We start from the raw sequence: 11,300 nt of genomic DNA on the forward strand, positions 1-11,300 counted from the left end.
GATGCTTACTAAGTGCTCACTTTTTGCCAGGCACTATTCTAGGGGCCAGGGTTAGGGGATGAACAAGTCAAGCAAGGTCATTTCCCCCTTAGAGCTTATGTTCTAGGCAGGGAGATAGATAATAGCCAAGGAAACTTGTAAAGAAGATAATACTGAGTTGTGTTGAAAGCTATGAAGAAAACAAAGAGATGAGTTAGGAAAGGGTAGGGCTGATTATAGAGGAAGACCTCTCCAGAGAGGTGAGTCCTGAGTGATAAGAAGGAACATGGAATGCTCCCTGGGAAAAGATCATCCCCAGTAGAGGGAACCACAAGTGCAAAGGCCCTGGGGCAGGAACAAATTTGTCATTTTCAAGAACCAGAATGTCAACCTGGGCAGAGCCCAGTGAGAGAGAAGAGTGGCATACGATGCATCCAGGATGTAGTAGGGCCTTGACTGCTGGGGTGAGGCATTCTTGCTGAGTCTGGGAAAGTGCCGCGTCAACAACCTTCAGGGGGAATCCAAACAAGGGGTCGGTGCATACTGAAAGGGTAGTCTGGGAAGGTTTTACATGGTTGGTGGCATTTGAGTTGGACCATGACGGTTGGGTCAGGGATCTTTATGAGGAGAGGAGGTTCTAGGAAACGGTGAGTAAAGATCAAATTCCAGAGGGAAAGGCCATCTGTAGTTGGGGAGCACAAGTGACCATCTGTCTGTCTGTGTACCACTGTGGCTCTGCAATCCCATGTGCTAATTGGGCCTCTGTCCCTCCCGCAGCGCTGGGCCGGAGTACTAGCCTCACCGAGAAGGATCTAAAAGAGGCCAAGGCGAGGAGCCAGCAGATCGCAGCCCAGCTGACCACCCCTCCCAGCTCCAACTCCCGCGGAGTCCAGCTCTTCAACAGGCGTCGGCAGAGGGTGAATGAGTTCACCTTGGAGAGCCACGGCCAGAGGGGACCGAAGTCTAGCCAGGAGCCCCTCAGAGTGCCCCCTGCCAGCCCCACAGGCCATGCCCCGGGGCTCAGCCTGAGTCCCACCTCGCTGCCTGAGCCAGGCCCTCCGAGAAACCCCGCCTGCCAGAGCACTGACACAGGGGTCCCCAGTCACAGCATGGAGGGCTGCTCGGAGGAGGCCAGCCTGCTCCGGCACCTGGAGAAGATGGCCAGCGAGGAAGAGGAGGTACCACTTGTGGTTTATCTAAAGGAGAATGCAGCCCTGCTGACGGCCAATGGGCTCCACCTGTCCCAGAACAGAGAAGCCCAGCAGAGTCCCCCAACCCCACCTCCAGAGGAGGTCCACAGCCCGGCCACAGATGCCAACCAAAACCTTCCCTCGGCCAGCACCACGCTCATCACGCCAGCTTCTAACGGCAACCACAACCCGCCAGCCACAGATGTCAACCAGAACCTATCGGCAGCCGTCACCCCGCAGAGCCTGCCGCTCTCCAGCGTCCAACAGAATTCTTCCGAGGCGCAGGTCCCTCCGAATGACACAGTGCCAGATTTCAAACCCAGCACCCCGTGTGCCGGCGGGCAAACCCAGGAGTCAGCCGCGGAGGTGAGATCCAGCACGCTCCTAATTGATAAGGTATCAGCTCCACCTACCGCCACCAGCACCTTCTCTAGAGAAGTTACTCCCATCTCCAGCTCCAGGCCCCTGGGCCCAGATTTCATGTCCAGCTCCCTGCTCATTGACGTCCAGCTTGGAGCCCCAGCCGTGTCCACAGAGCAAGAGATGTCCGGGCGGACAGCCGCCACCACGCCCACCAAACTGTACAGCGAGGTCCACCTCACGCTGGCCAAGCCTCCATCCGTGGTCAACAGGACGGCCAGGCCCTTTGGGATCCAGGCGCCGGGCAGCACCGGTCAGATGGAGCGAAGCCCCATGGTAGAGAGACGACATCGTGGGGAGAAGGTCCCTGCCCCCCAGCCCTCCAGTGTGGCAGACAGGAGCCCCCGGCCACAGAGACACGTAATATCCCACAGCCCCATGCTGGAGAGGAGGCCCGTGGCACAGCGAAGCCCCGCCTTGGAGAGACGCCCCGTGGGAAACTTCACCCCACCGCCCACCTATGCTGAGACCTTGTCCACAGCCCCCCTGACTTCCCGGGTTAGGTCTCCCCCGTCTTATTCTGCCCTGTACCCCAGCTCCGACCCCAGGCCTTCTCATCTAAAGGGCCAAGCTGTCCCTGCCAGCAAGACAGGCATTTTGGAGGAGTCGATGGCCCGCAGGGGCAGCCGGAAATCCATGTTCACCTTCGTGGAGAAGCCCAAGGTGACCCCGAATCCAGACCTGCTGGACCTGGTACAGACGGCTGATGAGAAGCGCAGGCAGAGGGACCAGGGAGAGGCAGGCCTGGAGGAGGAGCCCTTCGCCCTTGGGGCCGAGGCCTCCAACTTCCAGCAGGAGCCCGCACCCCGGGACAGGGCCAGCCCTGCTGACGCCGAGGAGACCGTCCCCGAGTGGGCCTCTTGCCTCAAGTCACCGCGCATCCAGGCCAAGCCAAAGCCCAAACCCAACCAGAACCTCTCAGAGGCCTCGGGGAAGGGGGCTGAGCTCTACGCCCGCCGCCAGTCCCGGATGGAGAAGTACGTCATCGAGTCTTCAGGCCACGCTGAGCTGGCCCGCTGCCCGTCACCCACCATGTCCCTGCCTTCATCCTGGAAGTACTCCACCAACGCGCCTGGCGGCACCTTCCGAGTGGCCTCCCGGAGCCCGGCCCGGACCCCACCTGCCTCGCTCTTCCACGGCTACCTGCCTGAGAATGGGGTCCTGCGTCCAGAGCCCACCAAGCAGCCGCCCTACCAAATGCGGCCCTCGCTCTTTGTCCTCTCACCCATTAAAGAACCTGCCAAGGCCTCGCCCAGAGCCGCCTCGCCCGCCAAGCCCAGCTCCCTGGACCTGGTGCCCAACCTGCCCAAGGCGGCTCTCCCACCGTCACCTGCCCTGCCTCGGCCCTCCCGCTCCTACACCGCCGCTGGCCAGGACGGCCTCCAGCCCACCACCGTGAGCCCCACCTACAGCAGTGATATCTCGCCCGCGTCACCCTCCAGGGCGTGGTCTCCCCGAGCCAAGCAAGCCCCCAGGCCCTCCTTCTCCACCCGGAATGCGGGGATCGAGGCTCAGGTGTGGAAGCCATCCTTCTGCTTCAAGTAACGGACCCTGCAGGGATCCCACTGCCTGTCTGAGCCCCTGTCCGGGGACCGGATGGAGAGCAGGAAGTGGCACGGGGCTGAGTCAGGAGTACGGGGACTCAGGGCTGACACTGCCACCAGCTAGGTTTGCGCCGTATGGGCAAGTCACCTCCCCTCTCTGAGCTATCGCTGCCCCTTCCCTCCCTCGAGGTGGCTGGACTCCACGTCTGAGAGATCTGAAGTCAGCTACCAGTGGGGAGAAGGGTCACGGAGAGAGGACCACTTGGCTGGCCCTAGTGAGACTGGGGGCTTCTTCACCTGGCTTTTGTGAGCTGTAGGGCTGCCAGCGTCTTGCTGAGGAAAGGCCTAGAGGGGCCCTAACAGGGGCTTCTGCAGCACACAGAGCCTGCCCTTGCGGTGGGACCGGCCAGCCCAGGGCCTGCCACCCCAGTGGGCTGCCCTCGCCGTGGCCCCGGCTCCGGCCTCTTTCTGCCTGTTGCTGGACTCTCACCTGCTCGGGTCTGTCTCTTCCACCTCTGCCTTCCGGACACTGTTTTCTCTCCGCTGCTTCAGAGACCTCTGCCTCGGCCTCCACACTATCTCCTCTCCCGGGTTCTTCTGGATGAGGACTCAGCCCACCACAGCTGGCTGACGCTTTTCTTCCTGCCCCTCTGCTCAGCTGCCTTCACGCCCTCTCCGAACATCTGGCTCTGCTTTCTAGACAGCTTATGCAGTTCATCCCAGACTTCAGTCCTGGTTCCACCTGGCTTGCCCTCACTCTTCTGGGGTGTGGGAGGTCCCCAGGGATCCCCGAGAGAAAGCCCAGGAGAAGGCTCTGCAGAGGTGGGTGTGTAGCAGGGAGAGGGTCCCTAGAAATAGATCCATTGGCTGTTTTGGTTTCACCCTCGGCCCAGATCTGCACGGCTGAAAGAAACCATCCACATGCCACAGAAAGGGGCCCCAAGGAGAGAGGCATCTCGGCCTCCCGTTTGCTGTGTGACTTTGGTCAAGTCACTTTCCTTTCCTGGGCCTCAGCTTTCTCATAAACACAATGAGGGCCCTCCTAGCTGTGACCGTCTGTGAGGAATGAGAGGACAGGACAGGCTGTTACTTTGGGAGAAAGGTCCTGTAAGTGACAAGAGAGTCCCCTGGGAAGAGAGGGGAAGGAAATTAGGACTAAGGTGTCCTAGGACAGATGGGAAGTAGATGTCTGTAAGGGCGTCCGAGGAGGGTGTGGCTGGGGAGGCCAGGAAATCAGAAGTTTAGGCTCAGGTTCAGGATTGCCTGGAGACAGACCGTGGGAACACAGCAAGGACTGGGGCAGGAGCACGGCAGCCCAGGGAGGGGACAGAGGAGACCTTGAGGTCTGGAGGAAAAGGCTGGGACTTAGATCTGGATTCTAAAATATGGCCTCCATGTGTATCTTTAGGTCTCGGTTTCCCCCTTCATACTGTGAGGGTTTTGAGTCAGGTAGCCTGAGATCCTTCCCATCTCTGACACCTTTGATGTGCTGCGGCCCCCCAAAACCACGTTTCGTGAGGGCGAGAGAATATAGACGCAAGAGGCAGAATTCAGATGGAAGCCTCCCCAAACCGGGGGCTGAGCACCACCCACTATCTCTTTCCTAGCCCTATTTCTGGGCTCCCCAGCGGAGCAAGGGGTGGTGGAGGCGGTGCCCGTGCTGGGCTGAGCCTGCAGTTTTCGTGAGCTCTCAGCTCGTCTCCATGGGAACAGGGGGTGCCTTCCCAGTGAGTTCATTCTGCCCGGAACGTGGGGGCATGCGTGGGGAAGTCAGGAGTGAGCTCAGCTCCTTCATGCCAAGCCCCTCCCAGGACAGAGTGAAGCCCGTGTTCCGGACCCCTGCTCCCTTCGACACCCGAAGGCCAGCAATGGAAGAGCCCACCCTCTGTCCTGCAGTTCCTTCGGCCAGGCTGTTTGAGCTCTGCCCTCAACTTTGTTTTCTCTCCTGTTCTCAATACACTCTGCCTCAAATCTGTCTTGCTTCTTCTTTTCTTCCACACTCACGGGCTGGTGGTCTGGGCCCTCTCCCTCCTCCCCGACTCTGGCCTGGGAACTGTGGTGAGAGTCCGCATGCTGCCTGCATCTGCTGAGTGTCTGGATCTGCTGTGGGTACAGATGTGTGCTGGCTTGGCAGTAAGGGCTGCCTTCTCTCTTCCCCCAGTCAGCTCTCAGGGAACCAGAAACCCTTGGAAGACACATTCTGTTTTCTCCTTCCTTTGGAGTTTGGCCAAAAAGCCTGTAGATGGGAAAAACCCACGCCCCTTATGGTCTGGATTTATTTGAATTCTTTATAAGTGCCTTTAGCCAAAGCATGTACACTTTTCTTCCCCCTTAGTTTCTCCCAGCATCCCACTCTCCCATTATCTAAATCTGGGAGCTTCCCAGTCATCACTGCATATAATAAGTTTCTGCCCCTCATGGAGCCAAACTGCCATCGGGAGCCAGAAAAAATGGGTTCCAGCCTCAGATCTGCACCTGACTCCTTGTGTGACCTTAGACAACCCCTAGGCCCCAGTCTCCCCTTCCACACAAGGAGAGGATTACAGAAGCTGTGGGCTAGCTGGCTGTCTTTGGTCTCTGATATTCCTCTTTGCTCCACTCATGCCCACCTCACACACATGCCCTACTTTGGGACTGGTGCTGGGTTAAGTGGGTGCTCCTTTCTGAACTTTCACCCATGTGCATTTCCAGGAAGCTCTGGGGTATATGATGAATTGAGATCTTTTTCAGAAAGTGAGTAATTCTGATTCCCTGCAGCATTTTTGTATTATACACTCCCCCCAACCAGGGTGCACATGCCCACGGACACACACACACACACATACACACGCACACACACAGAGTCAGTACCCAGACAGGGCAGTTGTGATGAGGTCAGGCCTTGGCCCAATGCCAAAAGATGAGGAGCTGCTCACCACTTCCCCCAACATTCCAACCCACACATTCTGAGAAGTAAGTTCTGTTACTCCTTCCACTTGCTGGCCCTAGCCTTTCCCTTGAAGCCACCAAAGGCAAAGGCAGTCCTTAGAGGTGTCAGACAGTTATCACAGCTCCTCCTGCCGCAGCCTGCTCTTCTCCTGGCTGAAAGCCCTGGTTCCTCTGCCTTAGTGCTTGTTGATGGACTTGGATCATGAACTCTTGGCCCCACTTCCCACAGCCTGGCTGATTGAAAGATTCCTGAGATGGCTCACAGACAGCAGCTCGCACTGTCTCTGGCTCATATACACACAACTGTGACCCTGGAGTAAAAGGGGTGGAGTCCATGCTGAGCTTTAACTTTCCTACTTGATGATTGGAGCCTTGGATGTCCCCAGGAGGTCCCTAACATTACCAATCCCATGAAAACTCTTTAGACTGTGATACATTCCTCTTTAGGTTAAAAGTTTCCATTTCTGAGTCTGGGCCAATCTAGTAGCTGCTGCATTGTTTGGAGAAGACAAATAATTTATCGCTTCCTTTTGATGGAGAGAAATGAGATTCTGACTGGATGAGAGGTTGACTGGTTAGGCTGTGAAAGTTCACTGATTGGATGAGAGAATGGAGCTTATGAGTGGTTCTAGATTTTGATTGGATAGGAGACACTGAACAGACCAGCTAGTTCTGGACTCAGAGATGACTGCTGGTTAATTTGGATTGGATTGCAGATTGATTGGACTGGCTTTTGCTGAAATCTGATTGGCTAAACAGATGGATGGTTTAGTATAGTAGTCCTCAACCTTTTTGGTACCAAGGACTGGTTTTGTGGATGACAATTTTTCCACCAGGTGGGAAAGGGTGGGGGTGGGATATGGCTTTGGGATGATTCAAGGGCAGTAGGGTTCATGCTCTTATGAGAATCTAATGCTTCTGCTGATCTGACAAGAGGCAGATCTCAGGGGGTAACGTGAGCAATGAGGGGAGGGGGGTGACTGTAAATACAGATGAAGCTGGCTTGCTGGCCACTCATCTCCTGCTGTGTGGCCTAGTTCCTAACAGGCCACAGACCAGTACCAGTCCATGACTCAGGGGTCGGCGACCCCTGATTTAGCAGATACATGCTGGACATGGGTCCCCAAGATCTGTATTCTCAAACCAGTTCAAACTACTTAAGCCCACCTGCAGCCTTTGAGCAGCAGTCAGTCACACACACATTTCCTGGTGGGGCAGAATACACCAGAAAGCTATTTACACCTCTGAACTTCCTTTTCATCACTGTAAAATGGCTTGTGATGATACCGGCTACCTCACCAGACGGTTGTGAGGATCTGATGAGAGAGGAAGGATGAGAATAAACTTTGTAGACTGGAAAGTCCCCAAGGAGGTAGGAAGCAAGGTATGATTGTGTAGAGCAGAGCAGTGCTTTATAACCTCAAAGAGGGTCACCAACTTGGCCTCACCAAATCCACTCTCCCCTACCCCATGCTGGCAAGAGGTCCAGGGAAGGGAGCAAAGACCCAACTTTCTTTTATGCTTTATCTGTTAGTAGGAACTTACATGATCAAGGATCCAAGGAGCAACTAGCAGGTGACCATGGCAATACAACAGGGGGATTGGGACTGAGAAGGCCTTTCCCTAAGTCCAGTCTTAGAAATAATGATCAATATTTTTGGTTTTAATTTTTTAAATAGATAGCATATCCATACGGTTCAAAACCTTAAACTTATATAAAAAGTAGTACATTAAAAGTCATTCCCACCCCTGTGGCTGTGTACCCTGCCCAGTTCACCCTACTTCCCAACAGAGACCCACTCTGGTTAGTTTCATGTATATCCTTTCAAGTGTGTCTTTATGGTAACTAACATCTGTTGCACACTTAACCTCTTCTAGCAAATCTTATCATACTGTGATATTCTTTTACATAAGTTATCTCATTTACTTCTCACAACAACCCTCTAGGGTACAGGCTGACATTATACTCCCATTTCACAGAGGAGGAAACTGAAGCCCAGGGGCTTCCAGTTGCTTCTGTTGCTGAAGCAATTTGACCAAGTTCATTCATTAAACAAAAGGGTCTATCTCCTAAGAGAGCGATCTTAAACCACCCGGCTCTCTGTGACGCACAGGAGCAAGCAGCGTGGGCTCTTTCAAGCATCTGAAAAATGAAAATTGGGGCACCTGCATTTTACTGCAGTCACTGCTAACTTCAGTCCAAAACCCCGGTATAGAGGAGCCCAGCACTAACGCCTGCCCCCAACCTCTCTGCTCTCTCCCCAGGACCGCCGGGAGAGCTTGCCCACCTCCCCGCCCTGGACGCCCGGCGCATCCCGGCCCCCCAGCAGTCTGGATGGCTGGGTGAGCCCGGGGCCCTGGGAGCCGGGCCGTGGGAGCAGCATGAGCAGCCCCCCGCCGCTGCCACCGCCGCCGCCCATGTCCCCCTCGTGGAGTGAGCGCTCTGTATCCCCGCTGCGATATGAGACGGAGGCGCGGCCCCCCAGCCGCCAGCTGCAGGCGCTTCTGGCTAGAAACATCATCAACGCGGCCCGGCGCAAGAGCGCCTCCCCGCGGCCAGCGGGCGCCGAGAGCCTTCGGCCCTTCTCCCCGCCGAGGGTGGCGGCACTGCCACTGCCGCCGCCGCCGCCGCCGCCGCCGCCACCGCGCATGCGCTCGCCACAGCCTACCCGTCCCGGTCCGGCCGCGGCCGCCGGGGCCACGTTCGCTCCGATCCCCAGGAGCCCGCTGCCCGCACCGCCTAGGCCCTTCCCCTACCGCCGCTCGCCCACGGACTCCGATGTGTCCCTCGACTCCGAGGACTCCGGGGCTAAATCACCCGGCATCCTCGGCTACAACATCTGTCCCCGCGGGTGGAACGGCAGCCTGAGGCTCAAGCGTTGCAGCCTCCCCACCGAGGCCTCCTGCACCACCTAATAAGCCTTCCCCGCCCGCACCCCATCCCTGCCTTGGGAGGGCCGCGCGGGAAAAAGTGTCATCGGGCTTGGGAGATCCCAGCACCATGTCCCCAAGGGGTCTGGCTACTTTGACAGCCCCAGAGATCAGGAGTCAGCGGGAGAGAGCTCTGGCTTTGGGGGTGGGGTGATGATCCAAGTTTGGGTTCTAGCCCTTGCTCTATGGAAAGACCTTTCCAATGCTCCTCAGCTTTCCCATCTGTTTAATAGAGCTTTGGCCAAGGCAATCTCAAACCTCTAAATTCCCCCTTTTATTAATACACACATGCAGGGCATTGTATGTATGGCCCCCTAAACTTGCTGCACTGCAAGATTCCATACTCCTCTCCCACCTTCCTGGCTCTGATCTCTGGAGTCTGGCGAATGAGGGGGTGTGTTCCGAGGATCCTATGCCTGAGTTGCCTGTCCAAGTCCTGGCTTGACCATCCGCCTCCCTGGCACCAAGTCTCAGGGAGCAGCTGTTTTCCATCTCTTCCCAGACAGGCTCTATTTTTACCATGATGACCTTTAGAGAGGGTCTCCCAGGCCAGCTCAAGGTGTCCGGCTGGCCTCTCTGGAGAGAAGAAGCAGGAAAATTCCTCCTCTCAGATCCCTCTCATGTTTTCTCCATCCCAGTTCAGACTGCCTGGGACATCTGTAGCCAGAGAAGAATTGTAAGGCGATATTTCCCCCAGGCCCAGGACTTGGGCCTCCAGGAATGCTATAGGTGTCTGCAACTCATCTGTCCCTCCTGGGCCCTTTCATGGCAGACTCTGGGCTCAGAAGTGAGCTGGGGAGAAAACAGTTTGACCTGGAGCAATTTGTTATCCTCTGGCTTTACTTGATAGCCCTGAGTTTGAGGTTGCCCACTTGGAAGGAGGGAGGCAAAGAGCTGTTCTGGGCAGTATGCAAGCCATGGCAAGGATGCAGAGAGGAGATTCTAGTAGGGAATGAATTGGCTCAGACGACCTCTGAGGGCTCTTCCTGTCCTGAAATGCATTCCATAGTATTAGGAAGGAAGGGAGAGGAAGTGGTCCTGGAGGACTGGCTGGGCAGATGAGTCTGGGAGGGTGAGTGAGGGGTTAGACCAGAGTCTGCCTGTGTTTCTAGTTCCTTAGGAATTACCCCCACTCTTCAGTTTCAGGCTCAGCATCTGTATTGTGCCCAGATGAGTAGGCACTGTTCTGCCTCATCTCTTTCCTATCACACTCTGGGCTAGCCAGTGTCTGGTGCCCAGTAACAGTGGGCAGCCTGGCTGCAGGCCCTGGTCTGTCCCTTAAGCTGTAGTGACTCTGATTGGGAACCCCAGAAGGGACACAGAGAGGAATGTGCCTCTGTCCTATAGTTTCCAGAGCTGGCTCATGGTGCCCTCTAGAGGTTTAAAATATCAGTTTCAAGATCCTAAGGGTGGGGGTGGGGGCTGGAACTGGCTGAGGATCCGAGGTATGTATGTGAAAGGATACCAGGATGTTGCTAAAGGTGAGGGACAGAGCGTGATTTGGGGGTTTTGGGGTAGACTTACCCCACCCCTCAGGTTTATATTAGACCTGGAACCCCTTAGTGAGGCTAGGGCAATCTGGGGTCAGGATGGGAGAGAGAATCAGGGGGAGATGCTTTGGAATAAAGGACTGATCCCAGAGGATTCCTCAGGCCTAAAGATTGGGAACATAGGCTCTGGTGGTAGGATGTTGAGAGGGTGCTCCAGCTTGTCAGTGATGAGTGATCATATTACTGAAGTCCCCACCTGCTTCAGGGACCCTTGTAGCATGGGGCTAAGGGCCTCTTTCAGAGAAAAGACACTATTAGGTTACAGTTAATGCAGTGGCACAGAAAAATCCACTTGTACCTGCATTTCCCACAAAGAGCCAGCAGGAGGCAGCCTTGGGAAGCTGCAGTTCTGTCTGGCTGTTCTCTCCCTGTCACCACCTTTTCCCCTAGTCCTCTTCTCTAACCCACTAGAAATTGCCTGTGTCCTGCCTTTTGCCTCCTGTAGAATTCAGCTCTGGCCCTCAATAAATGCTTCTTGCATTCTTCTGTCTCTTGTGTCATTTTCAGTTATGTCTAAAGCTCTTCTCTTTCCCCCAACCATGGAACAGTCCGTGGGATGTGGGGTGAATGAGAATGTTTGATACACAAGGGATGGGTGCTTGGAAAGTAGCAACCCTGAGAGAGATGAGGAACAAAGATAACACTCTGGGCCACAGAAGAAGTCCCTGGGTTGAAGTTCTGGTCCTATCACCTACTAGCTGAGTGACCCTGGGTAAACCCACTCCTTCTCCAGGCCCTAGCATCCCTATCTGTATAAG

The 11,300-nt window shown here is 55.6% G+C and overlaps 1 protein-coding gene across 2 annotated transcripts in view; it reads left to right on the top strand.

Moving 5' to 3' along the window:
- SYNPO (synaptopodin) overlaps positions 1–11,032 on the top strand; it is a 57,219-nt gene extending 46,187 nt beyond the window's left edge. For both annotated transcript variants that reach the window (XM_043913303.1, XM_043913304.1), the window contains 2 exons: positions 757–3,104; positions 8,327–11,032. In XM_043913303.1, coding sequence (XP_043769238.1) covers positions 757–3,104; positions 8,327–8,977 — 2,999 coding nt within the window. In that variant the 3' untranslated portion in view covers positions 8,978–11,032. The remainder of the gene's footprint in view (positions 1–756; positions 3,105–8,326) is intronic.
- The last annotated feature ends 268 nt before the right edge of the window (positions 11,033–11,300 follow it).

Source organism: Cervus elaphus, chromosome 9 (assembly GCF_910594005.1).
Source record: "Cervus elaphus chromosome 9, mCerEla1.1, whole genome shotgun sequence".
NCBI lineage: Eukaryota > Metazoa > Chordata > Mammalia > Artiodactyla > Cervidae > Cervus > Cervus elaphus.